At 53.1% G+C, this 20,699-nt stretch overlaps 1 protein-coding gene across 1 annotated transcript in view; it reads left to right on the top strand.

Annotated features, from left to right (window-relative positions):
* Positions 1-20,457, top strand: part of LOC113178302 (cell adhesion molecule CEACAM21-like) — a 32,021-nt gene extending 11,564 nt beyond the window's left edge. The window contains exons 4-6 of the mRNA XM_077792802.1: positions 10,188-10,525; positions 11,035-11,155; positions 20,334-20,457. Coding sequence (XP_077648928.1) covers positions 10,188-10,525; positions 11,035-11,155; positions 20,334-20,457 — 583 coding nt within the window. The remainder of the gene's footprint in view (positions 1-10,187; positions 10,526-11,034; positions 11,156-20,333) is intronic.
* Positions 20,458-20,699: the final 242 nt, after the last annotated feature.

Here is a 20,699-nt window from a genome sequence, read left to right as displayed (position 1 = left end):
GGGTCCCCTGGGCCAGGCTGATGGTGCTCCCAATACCAACCTGCATCAGAGTGTGGAACCTGAAGTCTGTGCCATGCATGCATAGCACTGAGGTTGACAGTGACATTCAGGGGAACCTGCAGCTCCAAACCCCAAAACGCTCACATTTCCCATTAAATTCCCTATTCCCACAGCACAAGCCACCTGCCATCTACACTAGCAATTTTAGTCGTTCCTGGGTCCTGTCCACCCCAGTCCCTGGGTCCCCAGCTCTGCTCAGCTTCTACCACCTCCAGGGGACTCACTGATAATCAAGACTCAGGGACCCCCGTTGATGGTCCCTCAGCCCATCAGGAAGGACTCTGCCTTCAGCTTGGCATTTACCCTCATGGGGACAATGGTGTAAGGCAGCCACTCAGAAGACCTGGGGGTAGGAGAGAGGTGGGCAGCCACACAGAGCTGCACAGTGAGATGGGGACAAAGTGCTGGTGTAGGACCCAGGGCCTCAGCTATGAGGGTGGCTGTGGTGAGGAGCTCAGGAAGGGAACTGAGGAGCACAGAGGTGGGGAGTTCATGAACATTTGCAGGGACAAGGCTGGATTCCCAGAGGACCACTCTGACCACTGTCAGCTGCAGCACTCAGAGCCTGGGCGCTTCCTGGCTGCCCACCAACCAAGAGCTCCCACCTCCATCTCCTAACTCACCTGCTTCCTCCACTGTCTGACTCTAGGGGAAGGTTCCAGATCCTCCTCTGCCCTGCAAGGGGGTGGTGGGAAGCCCAGTCCCCTACAGACAACCAGCAATGGCCCCTGCTGAGGTGAGTGGGCAGGACCACCACGCCCAATTTCCTGATCCCCACTCAGGGGTGACAGTGAAGCCCAGAGACCCCCTGCTCCCTAGGACCCTGATGGACATCTGTGCCTGGTGACTGTCACATCCCTCCTGATTCTTCCAAGTGAGCATACCCTAGAAGGTCCACTCTGGAATGTTCCACAGCAGCCCTGCTGACACCTATTTACACATATCCCAGGTGACACAGCCTTTAGGGATACAGCCATTTCCCCAGTGGCCATATGGGCAGAGACATCAGGGCCCTGAGTGTCCAGCCACCGAGTCTGAGACCTTCCTCCTCCCCACTGACCAGGGCCCTGGAGTTGGTTCCATGTGCCCACGCCTCCTGCGGGAGGTTCTTCCCTGGGGTCCCTGGTGCCTTCCCAGGGGCTTCCTCCTGGAAAAGTCTGCAGCTCAGCTCAGGACTTGGGGATGGGGTAGGAAGAGCAGCCAGAGGACAGCAAGGCTCCCCTGAACGTGGGGAAGAGCCTGCTTGCCCCCTGGAGGACATGCCAAGGGCAGTGAGGCTGATGTTGGGGAAAGGGCACCTTTGGAGGATGAACCTGAAGATGCAAGGGGAGGAGGCGAGGTTTGAGAGTGGTGGGAAGGAGCTGGGTGAGGGGACACTCTGGGAAGGTCAGAGAAGGGCGCAGAGCAGGGCTCCCCTCTCCTCTCCACTGACACTGGGGCTGGTCATCCGTGGGGGGCTGTGTGCTGTGGGGTGTTGTGCACCATCTGATATTCCACCTCCTAAGTTCAGTAGGACCCCCTCCCCCGAGCTCTGACAATCCTCCAGAAGCTGCCAGATGTCCCCTGGGTGGCAACATGGCCCCTGGTTGAGACTCACTGTCTACACCAACCTCCAGTGACTACTCAGCAGATGAAATCCTCCCCAATTGGCAGGAGACCTGAGTGTAAGGGGGCAGAGACTGACTGGTGCTGGTCACTGTCAATCACTTGTCCCTGGAGAAGACGTGTTTCTAGGTGATGGCTGCACACCTGCCTGAACCCCCACAGCACTGTGGGCTTCCCAAGGGTCAGTAGCCACACATCAGTGACACCTGCTGGGTTTCATGACATCCTGGACGCAGGGAGCACTGGGAAGAGGAATCCCGTGATCTGAGCCCACACCCAGCACCTGGACAGTCCCTGGGCCACTCTCACCACCTCAGGAGGCCTCTGAGCAAAGACGGCAAAGACGGTTCTAAGTTAGGAAGAAAGGTCTTAGTAAGAGGAGAGGACAGCACAGGAATTTCTCTTCATGTTCCACGTTGTAGACTGTGGATCATTCATTAAGTTGACTCCACCCCACACAGATCAGGTGGCTGGACAGAGCTGGGGTCTCACCAGCCCCTGGGCCAGCAGCACTCTGCTGCCCCAACCCTGGGCCCACTCTGAGCCACAGGGACCTTCACTGCTCTTCTTCAGGGGGCAGGTAAGAGGAGAACCTTTAGGGTCCTCACCATTCACCTGTCACCTCTCAGGCTCTGGGCGATTCTGTTGTCCTTGTTCCTGACCTCTGCTCCTCTCACTCATCTTGACATCATCACAGGCCCAAGTGACCCTCTGCACGTGATCTGAAGGGACACATTCTCAGGGACTGTTCCCTTCACACGACCCTGAACAGACCTCCATCTGGGGTCCTAACACTGTGACCAGCAGAATTTGGACCATTCTGGGTGGTGGGATGAAGGGGAACCAAGACACTTTCCAGCTCTTGGGGGAGTGTGAGCCTCCTTCCGCTGTGTGCAGGGGTGACCAGTGGACATGGACACAGAGCACCTCATTGCTGTGCAGAGAGGGTGAGCCACACGAATATATGGCAGCTACGTGGACAGCACAGTCCACTTAAGTCCACATCGTGTGGACAGTTCTCCCGTCTCCTTAAGAGAGAAATTGCAAAATGTGCATTCACAGGCTTCTAGAAGAACAGAACACGCATCACAGTTACTGGAACTATTTTCCTTACAAGTGCGTTCTGCTCATTTTTAAGGTGATGGAGGGAGGCCTTTCTGCTCATGCACCATCTACAGCTTTGTGTGTTTTTTTTTTTTTAATATTTATTTTTTAGTTCTCGGCGGACACAACATCTTTGTTGGTATGTGGTGCTGAGGATCGAACCCGGGCCGCACGCATGCCAGACAAGCGCGCTACCGCTTGAGCCACATCCCCAGCCCCCCATCTACAGCTTTGTGTTCTGGTGGAAATGACTATGCTCCTCTGCTTTGAATTTGTTATGTTACTAAAGGCAGCTCCTACCCATCTCCAGGGCCAAAGACTGTTACCTGTTCTAGCTGGTCACTCTCCAGGGATGTCCATGAGCCTGGGATATCCCCATGTCTATAGGGGCCCTGACTGGTAGCTGAGGGACTGGACATGAAGGGTTTCACACTCTTTCATTTTTTTTTTTTTTTTATTTTTGACAATTCCAGTTCTCCCTGGAGTCCTGCCTTCTCTGCCTCTGACTCTGCTCACAGGTACTGGGAACTTCCGGAAGCTGAATCACCATTGGAAAGCAGCCACCTATGCTCAGGTCTGTTGGGCACTGCCTGGTCCCACCCAAGCACCAAGGGCTCTGTGGGTCCACAGCCAACTGTGAGAGCAGCTGCCCCACTGCATCACGGGGGAGATGCAGCTGGTACTCCCAAATGTGTGCCAGAGGAGAGACACTGGGAAGGACTTCCATGGAGCAAAACTAATGGTAGAGGAAGACCAAGTCTGAAATTGTCCCCATTCCGAGAATGTCGCGAGTACATCAGAATGTCCACTCTCGTGTTTGGACAGGGAAATCCTCATCATGATTTGGTGGTAACGTGGGATCAGAATCTGTGAAAGTAAGGAAAGCGGCTGGAGCTCCTCTCAGGCTTAGTGCAGAACTCTAAAGGTTTTGCACAAACTCTACCAACACAACTGCTTTATGACCGTGACCAGCTTGTCCATGTGCTCGAGGGACAGAGTAGCAGCAACTCCAAGAAGAGCAGGTTTAGCGGAAACTCTGCACAGAGAACAACTGCAGGAAGATAAGCTGCCCCAGTCCTCTGAGCTGTTGGGAGAGAAAGAAAAATGCCCAGGACACAAAATCCTTTGCTTCTGGAAGACAGAGAGGGAGAGGCCGAGAAGGAGGAGAAGAATCCCGAACAGACCCACCTCAACAGCACCTTCCAGGCAGAAGGATAAGGGATCTTTACTTTTAAAGATTTCAAATGTGAAAATAAATGTATTTTTTTAAACCCTAAAAGTATTTAGCATAAAAGACTGAACAGGTTTTTGTAAATGAATATTGATCCATAGGCTTTTAACAAAATTACTAATAAAGTAATGAGTGAATGAGTTTAAAAAAAAAAGAAATTGAAATGACAGAATGGAAGAAAATATTTGCAAATCATACATGGGATATGGGTTTCATGGAAGAATATATAAAAAACAGGTACAAACGTGCAACCAAAGAATAACCGATGTTTAAAAGAGGCCAAGGACCCCGGCAAAGACCTGGGCGTCTGTAACCCCAGGCATCCAAAACATGAGAGTCCCAAGTTTGAAGCCAGCCTGGGCAACTGTCTCAAAACAAAAATAAATAAATACATGTAAAGGCTGGGGGTGTAGCTCAGAGGTACAGCGCCCCTCAGATCAATCCCCAGGGGTGAAAGAGAAGGGGGAGGGCAAAGGGCTTGCAAGGCCTGTCACCAGAGATGTTCCAGTGGCCAATAAGCACATGACAAGATGCTCAGTGTCATCAGTCACTAAGGAACCAGATCAAAATCACAATGACACCTCACTCCACACCTTCCTACATTCCCCAGGGACTCTGAAGAGCTGTAGTCACAGTGGAGAGCACTTGGGCACTTCCTGCCAGAGCCAGGCAGAAGCCCATCCACCCAGCACTCCCACGGCTGGGCACGTGCCCACGGGATGGGAAACAGGGACTCCAATAGCTCCCCCAGGCTAAGGCTCGCCACACCATTCTTCACAACAGGCAGGTGTGGAAACAACCCGTGTCCATCAACAGAGGAATACATAAAAAACGTGGCTTATAAATATGTTGGGTTATTAATTAGCCATGAAAAATAAAGTTCTGATGCACACTACAACCTGAGTAACCCAGAAAACATGATTAAACAAGAAGCAAAGTGGTATGCGGTTGTATAATTTCATTTATATGAAATAGGGAAATTAATGGAGGCAGGCAATGGATTCAAGGTACCTGGGGTAGGGGGTCCTGAAATGTGATTGCTTAGGTTAGGGTTTTAGTGCAGGTGATGAAAAGATTTTGAAAATAGAAGTGGTTGTTATATATTTGAATGGAATCATGGCATGTATTTGTTCAGTTAAAAGGATTAATAGAGCACATATTTGTAATAAATATTTCACAATAAAAAGTCTTCAGAAAAGATGTATAAAACACACCCACTCTGCTCAGATAATGTGTGTGTGTATCTGTGAGTATGTTTGTGTGTGTGTGTGTGTATGACTGTGTGTATATATATTTGTGTGTGTGTGTGTGTGTGAGAGAGAGAGAGAGAGAGAGAGAGAGAGAGAGAGAGGTGAGGGACTAGGGATTGTCCCCAGGAACACTCTACCACTGCACTACATTTAATTATTTATTTTTATACAAGGTCTCATCAAGTTGCTCAGGCTGGCCTCAAACTTGCAATCCTCTTGCCTCAGCCTCCCGAACAGCTGGGATGAGAGGCTGTGTCATGTATCTGGCCAGATAATCTCCATAATACTCACACGACAAACCCGCAGGCCCTTTGGGCTAAGACCCAAGAATTTAAACACAAGAAACAAACCAGCCAACTGGAGATCCAGCTCACAAAGTAAGTAGTTTCACCCTAAAGCCTCTAGAGACACTTCCAGAGGCCCTTCCTTTGAAGGCTCAGGAACAGGCAGCCCCTCCTGAGGCTGCCCATCCCCTGGGTGCACAGTTCTCCCTACTCTGGAGCAGGAGTCCCCAGGACAGCTCCCGTCCTCCCTCTAGACTCACACTGCACTGGACAGAGTCAGGCAGCCTGGGGACCCAAGGTGAACAGGACCCACTCTGCAGACTGTAGGTCAGAGCCACCTGTGCCCAAGGTCAGAACCAGCTTGCACCATTTGGACACTGGGCAACATCTCAGATTCAAACCCTGAAACTGGCCATGGATATCTTGTGACCTCCAGGGGGTGACATTAGGACTCACAGTCAACACTTGGCAGATTGATTCTGACACTTGGACTAGGCTTTGGCTCAGGAGGTGGAAATGTGGCCTGATTTCCATCCCCAATAGACTGTGGGTTGCCTCCCACGAACCTGCTCGGCTCCCATTCCCACTCCTTCTTGGGCCTCTGAGGACCCTGCACTGCTAGGGGTCTCTGAGGAAGCCCTGCACCCAGGCATCACCCATGGGGAAAGTCAGGGTGACCACAGGAGAATCACTAGGTAGAGGACAGAGGCCACCCAAGGAAGGCATGGGCAGGCCTGAGCCACAGCTGCACCAAACAATGGAGAGGGAGGGTCTCCCTAAAATCTCTCCCTGAGGACCAAGGAGCCCATGGTCACCTACCTCCACTACCACAGTCCTCCCCTCCCAGGACACAAAGGGTGTGAAGTCCTGAGATAGCCACTCAGAGGCCAAGCTGGAGACACCAGGACAGAGAGCAGGTCCCCTCACCAGCCATCGCTCAGTGGGCCCCTTTCTAAGAAACTGGGGCTCTCTGTCCCCTGCCTGTAGGGAGGAAATCCAGTTTCCTAGAGCATTTGAGAACATGGGGAAGATGGGGGGCCAACCTGGGATTCTATATCATAAAGGAAATATGCCCAGGGTGAGGGGACCCCAGGGGTTCCCTGGGTGGTGCTGAGAGCCCTGAGGCCAGGACACAGCTGAGGCCAGTGCTGGGTGAGCCACTTCTCTCAGGGGACAGCGTCCCCACCTGCCTTGCTCCTCAGGGTGTGGCATGCAGTAGTGAAACCCAACAGGGAAAGCAGAAGGGACAGGAGGCAGGACTGAGAGGGAGGGGACAGAGAGGTTCCTCCACAGAGACTCGCCCCCAGCCCACGTGACCCAGGAAAGTGCTCCTGCCCTGGGAGGAGGCTGAGCTCAGAGAGGAGCAGGCAGCAGGGCTGACTGGCCTGGACCTCGGCTTCCCAGGGGGTCTGCAGTGAAGCTCCTTCCACAGAGGGGACAGAGCAGCAGGGACCATGCAGCCGCCCTCAGCCTGTCCCTGCAGAGGGGGCATCCCCTGGCAGGGGGTCCTGCTGGCAGGTAAGAGGGACAGTTCCCTGAGGAGGGTGGGAGGTGGAGCACAGTCCTGCTGGTGCCTCCTGGGGAGGACACGGCCCTCACAGGGGACACAGGGCTTCACTGGGAACCCGATGGGAACAGAACACAGAAGACAGACAGAAGCTCACCAACAGGAAACTCTCAGTGACCTGGAGCTGATGAAGGGGGACGGAAAGCTCAGGGGTATCTTTTCTATTTTACTCACCAGGGGCCATTATATTTTGAAAATCGTTGTTAACAGCTCTGTCAGGGCCACTCTCCAAACAGAAAGGCAACTTGAGCAGTGGACACTGTCTGCAGCCACCAGCCTCAGACATTGGCACAGACACCTGGACCCTCAGGGTGGGGACCCTGCTTCACTCATCCACAGGAGGCTGAGCCTGGTCCAGGCCCTGGGCCACAACAAGGGTCAGACTAGTCTCTGCCTCCTGGAGCTTCCTCTCTAGAGGGCAGGAAGCCAGGCCAGCAGGGAGATCTGCAGGTGAGGCCAGGTGCTGTGTAGATCTAGGAGGGCAGAGAGCAGGGGAATGTCCACAGGGAAGACCTGGGGTCTGTAAGGAGGTGGTCAGGGGAGGCGGGTGCCCAGGTGCCCTGGTGTGAGCAGGGATCTCAGGGCACTGAGGGGCCAGCCTTGTAGACACCTGGGGAAAGGGGTTTTTAGGAGAGAATGACAGGTACAGGGGTCCTGAAGGAATGGAGGTCATGCTGCTGGCCTTGACCAGGGACACACATGCACATACACCCCAAGGCTGAGGAGTGAGGACTCCTGCTGAAGACCTGGGTCCCAACTTTCCACCCAGTACGAGGCCCCAGTATTGATGGATTTCTGTCTCTTCCCTCCAGTCTCGTTGCTAACCTTCTGGAACCCGCACCCTGCTGCCCTGCTCACTATCCTGTCAGTGCCTTCCGACGTTGCTGAAGGGACAGACGTTTTTCTAGTGGTCCACGATGCTCCAGAGCACACTGTAGGTTACGACTGGTATAGAGGGGAAATAGTAGACCGCAGCCATCTAATTGTATCCTACTCGAATCTCTCACACACAACTATCCATGGCCCTGCATTCAGTGGTCGAGAGAAAATATACTTCAGTGGGTTCCTGCTGTTCGTGAATGTGACACAGGAGGACACAGGATTCTATACCCTACAAACCACAGCTGCTAATTTTGATACTGAAGCAGCAATTGGAGAGTTCCGAGTACACAGTGAGTGATGTTCCAGGTCCTCCGGGTGTTGGGAGGGGTTAACTCCACTGCATACAAGGACCTTGAGACCTATACTCTGCCTCCCTCCTCCTGTGCATTCCGTCCCCACAGTGGAGTTGGAGCACTTACTGCAGGACACACGCAGTGCAGACAGACTTCAGAAGATCCGAGTCCTCTGCCTGAATCCACTGGCAGAGAGCAGGGTGGTCTGGTGGGAGACTCGGCCCAGGCAGAGCAGTCTCAGCCCAGCCCCTGTGTCCTTCCCAGGAGCATGGCCCTGAGAAAGACCCTGCAGGACTGAGTCAGGCCTGGCCTGATGGCCCTGGAGTCCTCACAGAGAAGGTCAGCCCAGGAAGCTCCTGTCCCAGACCTCTGTCCCAGGCTCCTGGCTCCAGGTGACCCTGAGGACATATGTCCAGGGTTGGAGTTTGGCTTCCTGTTGAGGGCTGCTGGGGAGCAAGGATTTACTGGCCACCTGATCTGGTAGCTCCTGGAAGTGGACACCAGCCAGGGCACAGTCCCAGGAGCCACATCTGGGCAAGGGCACCTGGGCATCTCCTTTTCCCAGGACTAGGTGTGGTGAGCACAGAGGGACAGGTGCCTCAGGCCAAGTCAGGTGACCTGATGGACTTCTATGAGGCTCCACAGGAAGGTCCATGTCCCCAAGGGGAGGAACAGAGGAAAGAGATGCTCCTGGAGCTCCTGGTCCTCCTGGGACCAGCCCAGGGTGCTCTCACTGGGAGGCAGATCAGAGTAGGGGCTTTTTCTTTGGGGGCAGCTCCTCTAAACCAAGGTCAGGTTACTGTGAGTATTTCAAGGTTAACTTAGAGACAACATGGTGAACCAGACACCACTTCCCATGTATCCAATAAAGGGAAACTGAGGCACAGGGAACACAGACCATGGGTGGAAGGTCAGTGGTGCATGTCACTGTGCAGCCAGAGCCTGTCCTCTGTATGCTGGAGGCCTATGTGGACAGGCCTGGTAGTCCCTCCTTCTCCAACATACATGGCAGCAGTTTCCAGAAATTTCTCTCTCTCTCTGTCTCTCTCTGTCTCTCTCTCTCACACACACACACACACACATACACACACATACACACACACGCACACACACACACACTTTTAAGGCATCCCAACTGTGGTGTAACTGTTCACCGGGAAAAGCAGGTGCTGGGAACTGAACTCCCATGTAAGGGGATCTGAGATGTAGTCTCAATGAAGGAGGTGGGTCCTTGTGAAAGGAATGATGCTGCTGTCACAGAAGGGGACCAGGTCCAGCAGATGAGACTTCCTGATAAAGGGTGAGCCTGGCCCCCTCCCTCTCTTCCTCTCCCACGTGCTCTCTCACCATGGAATGGCCTCCCTGAATTAAAATGAAGCAAGGAGCCTTCAATACATGGGGCCCCTAGATCTTGAACTTCCCCGGCTCCGGAACAGTGAGCAGGAGATCTCTCTTCTTTACACACCACCCAGTCTCAGGTGCTCTGTTAGAGCAGCACAAGATGCACCAGGACCAGCACAGAAGTTCTGGAAGATAAGACCCAAGAGTCCACGGGAAAACCCACTTGATAATGAGGTGGCTGGACCTGGGGCCTGAGAGGAGGTTTCCCATCTGGATCCCAGAGAGATTTCAAGGGGACAAGCCAGGGGTCCGCTGATATCATCTAGAGTCAGAGGGAGGTTCAGCAATTTCTGATTTTAATTGTAAGATGAAGAAGCTGTGGTTCAGGAGGTCGGCTGTGTAGTCCACGGTCAACGTAAGTTTCCCCTAGAATAGACTTGAACCATATCAGAACCAAGATCATAAGAAGGTCATCTTATTTCTGGGTCCTCCCTACACGGTCATCTTCTTGCTGAGTTCTCAACCACTGTCCATGGCCTCAACAATCTACCTCATCCTCTGGACCACCAGAGAACTGACAGATGTCTCTGAGGACAGGCCTCAGGCCCACTCTCAGTCAGCCCCCTGCTGTTTTTCCACAGGGCTTGTGGCCCAGCCCTCCCTCAGAGCCACCAACACAGAACCACACTCTGTGGCCATGACCTGCCTCTCAGGTGGCCCTGGACTCTCCATCACGTGGATCCTCAACAGCCAGACTCTGCAGCTCACAGACAGGATGCAGCTGTCCCCGGACCACAGGACCCTCCGCATAGACCCCGTCAGACAGGAGGATGCCGGGGAGTATCAGTGTGAGGCCTCCAACCCCATCAGTTCCAACAGGAGTGACCACTACAGGCTGGCTGTGATCTGTGAGTGGCCCCCATCCCACCCAGTCCTTCTGTCATGTATTTCACTGTCAAGGGCCATCATATGGCACCAGCCATGAGCATGGGGTAGATGCCAGAGCTTGGAGGGAATGTGGTTGACTACCCAGAAATTAGGTGCCTTGATGTCACCTTGGTTCTAATCTGTACCCAAGGCTAGGCCTGGGCTAGACAGTCTGTGAGGGCTGCCCGCTGACACTGTCCTGTGATGGGAAGGAAGAAAAGAGGAAGAGGCTTTAACAGGATCATGAGCAGGATGTGGCCCAGCTGCGTGTGCAGAGGGTCAGGCTAGAGCACATGCAGGTTCCAAAAGTAAACATGAAGAAATCTACAGAAGTAGAGAGTTGCGGTTGGGGGGACATGGTGACGATGACATGACAAACTGAACTTGGACCTTGGGGCCATTCCCTTCCATTCTAGGTGGGCCCTCTGCAAGGCCCAGGGTGGTTCCCCTAAAGACCTGGACCTTCATCCTCTTTCTCTTCTCCTTTCAGCAGAAGAGCGGACCCCAGGCCTCCTAGTGTGGGCCATTGCTAGCTTCGTGACTGGGGTCCTGGTTGGGGTGGCCTTGGTGGCTGCTCTGAGGTGTTTCCTGGTTCACAGAAGAACTGGAAGGTACCCAGGCTTCTCCCACCTGATCCCACCCCCAGGCTGGCCCTAGGCCTGAGAGAAGGAGACCCATCCTCAGACTTTGGGCCTGACTCCAACCTCCCCACTTCCGGAGGACCCTCCCCTCTCATTTCCCCTGGCTCCTCCCTCACCAGCTGCTGGCCCTGGGCTGCTGCCTCAACAGCTCCCTTCTCCGCACATTGGTCACTTGGGACCTGTCCCCACAGCACTGTCCTCCTTCCCTCACACAGAACACATCCTGTGACAGATTAGTGTTCAAAACTGGTGCCTCCTGCACCACTTGAGGGGCAAAGCTCTGTATGTGAGGGGTGGTCCTGTCCCAGGTCACCCAGTGCAAATGGAGGGTCCTGGACAGGCTGGTGGGGTCAGCTCCCTACATCTTCTTGGTTACTCGTGGCCCCTGATATGGAGGTGGAGTTCTGGGGCCCAGCCAGGATTGTGTGTCCTAGAATATCCTTTGTTTCCTGGACAAGGCCACTGTCACATTTCAGCACCTCCTGGCCTGAGCACAAGGCCTGGCTACAGCAGGGTCACCAAGGTCAGGGGCTCTCAAGATGGAAGTGGCTCCCACAGTGTCCTGCCTGTGTGATGACCCCGCTTCCTGCCCAGGGCATAGACCCTTCCACGCAGTCAAACCCTCCTGTTTTAATTGGTCCTGATTCCTCAGTCCCTTCTCTGGGTCCCTTAGTCCATGTTCTCCTGGGTCTGTATCTCAGAGGGACATTCACCTCTTACCCTGGGCAGAGGTGGCTTCTCAAGGCCTTTCCTCAGTTCCCCCTCTCCTGGGCCCCCTGGTACATAAACCTGATGGAGTAAGAAAGGTTTCGCACCCTCCTTGGAAATGGGGTACCCTCCTCATCCCCTATCTGACCCCAGTCCATGACCTCTCCCTGCACCCTCATGAATAAGCCTGACCTTTCCTAGGGTTGCTGTCCAGCAAGGCCTCAGAGACCCCTGCACTCCAGCATCAAGACCTGGTGAGTGCCCCTTCAGCCTGCAGGTGTTTGGGAGCCCCTGGGCCTGCCCCACAGTGTCACTCTTGCAGTCAATAACCTTTCCAGGATCGAGACCTTTCCCTGGGGCTTCAAGGAGCCCTGTCATCAAATACTCAGGAGAGGGGACCCAACTGGCCAGGTCAGCCCACATCTGTGGCATCTATTCACCTCTCAGATTCCTTGGCTCCCTGGGCCACTACAAGGGCTACAGGGTCTCTCCCAGGACATGTCGACTGCCCTGACTCTCCATAAGCTGAGGACTCCCAGCCCCTCCTGCAGCAGGGGTCCAGCCCTCCTCACACCCTCCTGCTAACTCTGGTCTCTGTCCCCAGGCCAAGGTCCCTCTGACAGCTCCACCTCCCTGGTAAGTCCCCCCACCTCCCTCCACACAGGGGACCCAGCTGAGCAGGCCCAGAGCAGGGTCGCTGTCAACCCCCACACACCACAGACACCCCCTCTCATGTTGGACTAGCACAAGGTTAGCCTGGCCCTGGCCAGAGACTTGGCCACTCTCAGGGACAGGTCCACCATCACTCTGTCCTCAGCCCACCCTGCTTCCCTCCATCTGTCTCTGGGGAATCCTGGAGGCCAGCAGGTACAGAGTGGGTCCTGGAAGCTTCTAATCAGTGGTCCAGGGTTAGTGACGTAAAACACAGTCAGGACAGCCACTGAGGTGACTATCCAGAAGTGGAGGCTGGTGCTCAGGACCCAGAGCTGGTAACTCCTGAGAAGAAAGGGCTAAAGCAGTCACAGGGAGTAAGCTCTGGCCTGTCAGAGACCAGAACCTTCCAGCAGCACCCAGCACCTGCTCACTGGAGTCTCAGCCTTGATGAGCCTCCCTTGCTGACCCTGAGGTCTACTCTCCCTCCTCTGTCCAGGCTCCTCTCCCTGGTCACAGAGCTTCTGTTCCCATCTACCAGGTGAGTGTGGGTGATGAACATCCTGGCCCACAGTCCAGCGGGGACCCAGGAGCTGCCCCTACCCACACATTCCTGAGCTTTCCAAAAACAGCAGCCAAAATAGGATCAGGGTGGTGAGCAGGGGAGGGAGGGGCCTGGGAACAGGAGCCTCTGAGCCCAGCCAGGAGCAGGCACAGAGCAGTCCCAGGGGGGCCAGGGGCTAGGAGTCCCTAGTCCCTGTTCTCATAAGGACACAAGGTCAGAGCCTCTTTGTTCTTTTTCAGGAATTACTAAACCCTGACGTGGACACCTACTGCCGGGTCGACCACAAAGCTGATGTGGCTTCCTAGTTCCCACCAGTCAAGGCTCCATATGGGCTGAGGGAGGCTCCTACTAGACCATGAGTAAGGGGGCAGAGGTGGAGCCTGAGCCCTGGAGACTCTGGCACCTGGAGGAGGTGGGGGTCCCTGGGTTTCTGGAGACCCACACAGGCTGCCCTGGGCTCTGAGTGGCCAGGACTAGGCTGCCTGTGCCCAGGAGCAGGGGCTTCAGGGAGAGGGAAGGGCCCTGTGGGTCACCTGGAAAGGCGCTGAATAAAGACCCCTTCCCTCCTTCGCTCTTGGTTCCTGTGGGAACGTCTCTTGGCAGACACTCCCCTCAGGGTCCAGGTCAGCTCTCTCCTGTGTCTCGCAGGGGAATCGTGGTCTCTAAGTGGTTCCCACAGGTTTCTCTTCCTGGGAGACAGGAGCTGGGAGGTGGGAGCCAGGGCAAAGGTCGGGTCTGTCCACAGGGAAGGGTGAGGGTCCCAAGGCCCTGCAGCCAGCAGAGCACTCAGTGGCCCTTGTCCTCCAGGGACCCATGGTATCTAACTCTGGTCACTGATTATTTCTCTTCCCAAAGGCCAGTACTCAGGACGTCTTCACCTCTGCTGGGACACAGACTGAGGCTGTCAGAGTATTCAGGGGACAGGCCAGACCCAGATCAGACCTTGAACAAGGGCCTCCCTTGGCTTCAGCCCTGCCGTCCTTGGGGGGTCACTTTGAATGACCCACACCTTCCAGTCCTGAAGCAAGAGGCTCTGACCAATCACTACATTTCGTGGTGACTTGGGCGTTGTCCCAGCTCAGGAAGTAGAAGGTGTATCTTCAGATGTAGGTGTCACCCTTGAATCTGAGAAACATTCACCTGTCCCTTGTAACCCTGCCCCTTCTGGCTGTTTTTTGGATAGAACTTTCTAAAGAACAAGAGTTGTCCCCTCCCCCATAAAAGCCCACTTCTGAACGTGCTCTAGCTCTGTCACCAGCCTCTCTTGACTTTCTCTTGCTCTCCCTTTTGGGGAGCCTGAGGCTGAGAGTGGAGAAGCCATCCGGAAGCTTGTTTTAAGGTGAAGTGTGTGTCTGTGTTTTATTTGGTGTCCCTGGAAATTCACACGAGTGACCTTAAGTTCAGCTGCCTGCACAGACCAGGAGCAGCAAGTGGTACCCAGAACCAGGGACCACTCAGAGTGAATTTCCAGTTGACAGAGAGCGTGCTATAGAAATTTAGTGAGGGCTGGGGATGTGGCTCAAGCGGTAGCGCGCTCGCCTGGCATGCATGCGGCCCGGGTTCGATCCTCAACATCACATACAAACAAAGATGTTGTGTCTGCCAAAAAACTAAAAAATAAATATTAAAATTTCTCTCTCTCTCTCTCTCTCTCTCTCTCTCTCTCTCTCTCTCTCTCTCTCTCTCTCCTCTATCTCTCTCTCTCTCTTTAAAAAAAAATTTAGTGAACTGTGGTTTGGGGGGGGCGGTGGTGACGGAGGAAGCAGGCAGTTTCAGAGTCAGGGACATTAAAGAATTATCATGGGCAGTTCCATTCTTCAGATACAGAAATATACTTAATAATCCTGGAAACTCTAATCAGCTGGAGAGGAAAACTAGTCAGGAGGGCCCACCTGGCTCAATTCCTGAAAACAGTCAATGACCTATGCCCATGGTTTTGTGAGCAAGATTTGCCAGATTTGCTTACTTGGGAGAGGCTAGCTAGAAAATTCTATCAAGGCTGCCTCTCTGCCGAGCTGTCTAACAGTGTAATAGAGAGTGTTCAGAAGGTCTGACGGCGTTAGAAATGTGTCCTTTTGAAGATCGAGAGGAGGACCAATGGTCCCCGGAGGACCTGTTAGAGGGCTTCAGAGAACCATTAGGAGTTTGGAGCAAGAGAAGTGGCCCGAGGCTGCTTCTAAGCGGTCTTCTCTATCTACACTGGGACCAAGGATGGAGTCAATTTTCGCTCAGTCAGTACCTCGCAAACCTTGGGGCAAGATCTAAGACCAAAAGTTCAGTCACAGCTGAACCAGACAAACCCAGTGATTTGGAGGAGTGCCAAGGGGCGTGTTCCAGAGAGGAAACTAGCCTCGATCCGGTTTCTGTGAGGCAGATTCAAAATGGAGGGGAAGAAAATGGACAGGAAGATACTGACGAAAATCAGCCTCAATCTCGAGGGCCGTGTTTCAATTGTGGGCGGCCTGGGCATTTGTCTCTGGACTGCAAGTCTCTGCACAATAAGGGCAGAGACCTCTCTTGGTACCACATGGCATGGGAAGATTTGGACAGATATATCGGTGGCCCACCTCCATTTCTGACCTCACTTCTGCAGTTAATCCTCCTGCTTTGCCACTCTGCAGACACCTCAACTTCTGGGTCCTCAGTCCAAGTGTACGGGGCCCAATGAATTCAGCAGGAGCACCCTTTACTGGAACTTAAGATCAGTCATAAAAAGTTTCAGGTATTGTAGATAGTGGGGCTCATAAATCTGTTCTCTCTCATAGATTTTGGCTCCAAATCTGGCCTTTATACATTGCGTCTGCCAACTTAGAGGGCATAGGTCAGATAAGTCAAACTGCACAAAGTGCTCAGTATCTTCGTTGGGAAGATAAAGATGGTAATTCTGGAATTTTCAAGCCTTATGTTTTAGACACCTTACCAGGAAATTTATGGGGTTGTGATATATTAAGCAGCTTAGGCTTATTATTAGTAACTCCAAGTTCTAACATGTCATTTGAGGGACTTAATCAAGGACTTATTCCTAGGGAGATTTACAGGAAGACTACCTATCTATAACCCAATCTCCCCAACAGAGACTAATTAATGCACCCAGCCAAAATTTTTGGTAGGGGCCCTGACTGTTAGGTTGATGGCAGTGACTTAGGAACAAAGCACCAAGCAGCTCTCGTGTGCGTATGTAAAAAAAACATCCATCAGGCACCCAAGGGAACTGATTGTCAATCAGCAGGGTCTCCTGGCCAATCCTGGATCTCATCCAGCTCCCCCAACCAACTCCACTGGGACAAGGGACTCTCAAAACCCCTTTTCCTGTCCCAAGCCCTCCCTTACTGCCCTAAGCCCCATAAAATTCAGTCCTGTCGAGCCCCGGCACAGTTTCCCCTCAGCCCCTCCTCCTGTCCGCTCTGTGGGTCTGATGGAGTTCCGCCCAGGAGTGAGTCTCAATAAAGCCTTGGCCTTTTAAAATCTGCCTCCTTTTGGTTGTCGCAGTCGCCTGACCTTACATCTGGTGCCGAAACCGGGAGGGATTTTTGGGCTACTCCATAAGGGATGAAGTCCACCCCTCCCTGCTTCAAACAACCCGGAAAATTCCTAAGCTGCTCCTTTCCCTCTTCCTTCATCCGGGCCGACAGGAGTCGGGTAAGTTCCCTTATTTCCCCTGACCTTCCAGCCCCTCTCTGTCCAAGGGGGTCTATCTGTAAGTCACTCTCGTGCCATAGACTCCCACCCATTCCGTTCAAGGCCCCGGGTTCTGTGGGGACATCCCAGTTCTTGTGTGAGCCATTCTGATCCATTTGGGCCTCCGGTGGGTTCCAGGGATCTTCAACCCCCACCCGGCCCTTATCCGTTCCTCGGTGAGTGCGATCAGGATTTGGGATGCCCTTTTCTGCTCCCACCCACCCCTGAGGGTGTCGGAAGGTCATGGGAAACCCGGAGTTCTCCTTAGACCCCAAAAGCCCTTTGGGTGTCTATATTCAAATTTTGCCAAATTAGGACTAACTCCAGAACCGCCTGGTCTCTTACTCCACTGTGGCCTGGCCCCAGTGTGACTTAGGCAATGGGTCACAATGGCCCCCAGAAGGAACTTTTGATCTTAAACCCTCACTGAATTAGACAGTTTCTGTCACTGGACAGAGAAGTGGACAGGAAGTTCAGGCCTTTTGAGATCTGCTCCCGTCCTTCCCTCTGCTCCCCGCTCCCCTCCTCCTCTCTGTTCGGTTCTCTTGCTCAAGTCCTCCTTGCTAGGGAAAACCCCCAAACTCTCTCCCATCATTCTTCAACTTCTCTTTCCACAATCTCAGAACCACCAAAACTGCTTTCTGCTCTACCTTCCTCGTCTTCCTCCTCCCAACCCACACCCATCTGCTCCCGCTGCCCCTCTCACCCCTCCACCCCTCCTTCTGCTACCACAGCTTCTCCTCCCCCACTTCAGGACCCTCCCCGTCTCCCCCCCTTCCTGCAGCCATGACTCCTCTGCCGACCTCTTCTACTGATAAACCTTCCCCTCCCCCGACTCACTCCTCTCTTCTCCTGTCAGTTCCCACAGTCGGTCCCACCAGACCCTCTTACCAGATAACCCAAAGCTCCTTTGTCCTCGCAGGGAAGTGGCTGGTGCTGAAGGGATCGTCCCAGTACACATCCCATTCTCACTTCAAGATCTTTCCCAGATTGAAAAGCTCCTTGGATCCTTCTCTGCTGACTCTTCTACTTATATTAAGGAATTCTGAAACCTCTCTAGGACTTACGATCTTACCTGGCATGACGTCTATGTTGTTCTGTCCTCCACCCTTACCCCTGATGAGTGAGCCCACATCCAGCAGCCTGCATAAGATCATGCTGATCAAATTCATCTGACAGATATGCCTCTCCCCACAGGTGAAGCAACTGCTCCCTTAACCGAACCCAAGTGGGACCATCAAGATGGCCAACAAGGTCGCCGTCACTGTGCTCTCGTGGTTCAATACCTTATAGCGGGCATGCAGGTGGTTTCCTTGAGGTGGTTAACTTTGATATTTACTCAGTCGGCCCATGATATTAGACAAATCTCAAGCAAGTTGAGGAGGGCCCTCAGATCCCTATCTGAGATCTGGTGAAAATGGCCTTTAAAGCAGGCTCCATTACAGAAACTCAGGCCTTGGCAGTGGCCCTGAGGCCTACGGTCCCAGAGAAAGCTTGGCGGGGAACCCAGCATTCCTCTCCACCAGGGGCTTGCTTCAAATGTAGATGCGAAGGTCACTGGGCTCGCCAATGCCCAAACCCACGGCCTCCTTCCAGGCCGTGCCCCACCTGTTAGTAGGCAGGACATTGGAAGAGTGACTGCCCCATGGCTGGCCCTTCCTTGGCACCTCCACATGGGGGCATGACCAGCCAGATAGTCCCTTCTCTTGAACTATTGGGGTTCACAGAAGACTGAAGAAGCCCGGACTCAAGGACCCCCACCACCATTGCCAAGCCCAGGCTAACGCTCCAGGTAGCGGGTATCCATAACCTTCCTTGTGGACGCAGGGGCTATCCCAGCACAACCACAAACTGAATCAGACCCTCTTCAACTGGGTGATGCAGTCTTGCTTCAACAGCTGCATCCTCAATCATTGGAACCTCACTGGACAGGACCCCATACAGTCATACTTACTATCCTAATGGCAGCCAAGCTCGTGGGCCATTCCCCCTGGTACCATGTCTCCTTCCTTAAGAAAGCACCTGTTCCAAATGTCCAGTCCTGGATTTCCACCACTCTGGGGCCCACCAAACTCAAGATTTCTTGCCAACCCTCTCCTTCTTTTACTAATCATTAATCTCTCTGAAGCTTCTATTCCAACCCACAGATGGCACTTCTACATCCAAGTGACATGGCAGCAGGACGGCACCACTTGCTCTCAGTTTATGGGTCAAGCCCTTCCACTGGCTGCAATTGGGTGGTCACCCTTAACATGATCAGATTCAACCAGGCCACATTGTCTCACCTATGTTCAGCAATGCTGTGCTTCATATCAGACCAAACTTAGGAATCTTGTAACTGGTGGCCCGACACCTATGGTGGGTGCCCTTATAATTCATGCAAGAAACGCTTCCTAGATAAGCCTTGCTATGAGAATCAAGCATACACCATGTTTGGGACCCATGGCTAATGAAATGGGCTTCTGGTGTTAATGGTAAATTTTGTTCTTGATCACCACTGATCCTCTATCAGAATATGGAGAACTTGTATACACCTGTTCCTTCAAATTCACATAACCAACCAGGAGCAAGAGAAGGAACTCCAACCCCAGCTGGATGCAGATGCCCATCCTAAATCTGACCCTTTCTCTGGATGGCCCTAATACATCAGGGCCTTCAGCTTCTCAATTTACCCAAAGTTAATAACATTTCAGTCTATTTCCTCTGCACAAGTTTGGATCATACTCCTTTAACTGCAATTCCCATTGATCTTTCTCTTAATATCTCAACCATACCCCAAGGGCCCGCCCTCTCCAGCCTTTGAGGAAGTACCTCTTTTTCATAACTCATCAGGGAATTTCCCCTGCTGCTACACTGCCTCTGGTTCAGCACCATGTGGCCAGATCGCTCGAATTTCTTCCCCAACCTTTGCTCCACTGAGGTTCTTTTTCTGGTGCAATGGTACCCTAACAAAAAATCTAAGCCTCAGCATGCCCTTTGCTTTTTGTGTTCCTTCCACCTTGGTCCCCCAATTAACTCTGTACAGTGAGGCTGAATTAACATGGCTTGTCACCACCTCCCTTTCCAGGGAAAGACGGGCTGTCTCTCTACTAGTAGGGGTTGGACTCTCCCTGGCCTCCTCCCTTGCTGCCTTCAAACCAGGGGCAGGAGGACTTGGTTCTGCAGTAACCGCTACTCGGAAGCTTGAACAATAACTCCGGGAAGTGGTAGAGGCATCGGCCACCTCTCTCACTTCCCTACAAAGGCAGATAACATCCATTGCCCAAGTTTCATTACAGCACCATCGAGCCCTCCATCTCCTGTCAGCAGACAAAAGAGGAACCTGTCTATTCCTGAAAGAAGAATGCTGCTATTACTTCAATGAAACTGGATTGGTCTAAAGAATGTCGACACCCTCTGTCGATTGGGTGAAAGGCTTAAACAGCAACAATCAAACGACCCCTGGCCAGGCTGGCTAAACTCTGCCCTCATTACATGGCTGACTCCCATTCTTACTTCTATATTAGTAATAGGACTTCTATTAATGATTGTTCCCTGCCACCTCAGGTTAGCTCTAAAGCACATGGGTGAAATTGCCAGAGTGACCTACAACCAGATGCTCCTACACCCCTACAGTCGCCTCCTCACCGAACTGACACCCGAGCCACCCCCTTCCCCCCAGTGCCCCTAGCCAGCAGGAAGAAGCCAGATGAAATTCACCACCCTATATCATCAAAAAGGCCAGGATGTTAGGTCGATGGCAGCAACTTATGAACAGAGCACCAAGCACATGCGTGCGAATAAAACATCAAGCAGGCACCCCCAGAACCACCTGTAATCAGCAGGGTCTCCTGGCCAATCCTGGATCTTAGCCAGCTCCCCAATCAACTCCAGTGGGGCACGGGACTCTAAAACGCCCATTTCCTATCCCAA

Source organism: Urocitellus parryii, chromosome 15, assembly GCF_045843805.1.
Source record: "Urocitellus parryii isolate mUroPar1 chromosome 15, mUroPar1.hap1, whole genome shotgun sequence".
Lineage (NCBI taxonomy): Eukaryota > Metazoa > Chordata > Mammalia > Rodentia > Sciuridae > Urocitellus > Urocitellus parryii.
The sequence above is the reverse complement of the archived record's forward strand: the minus strand, read 5'-3'. Positions and strand labels throughout refer to the sequence as shown.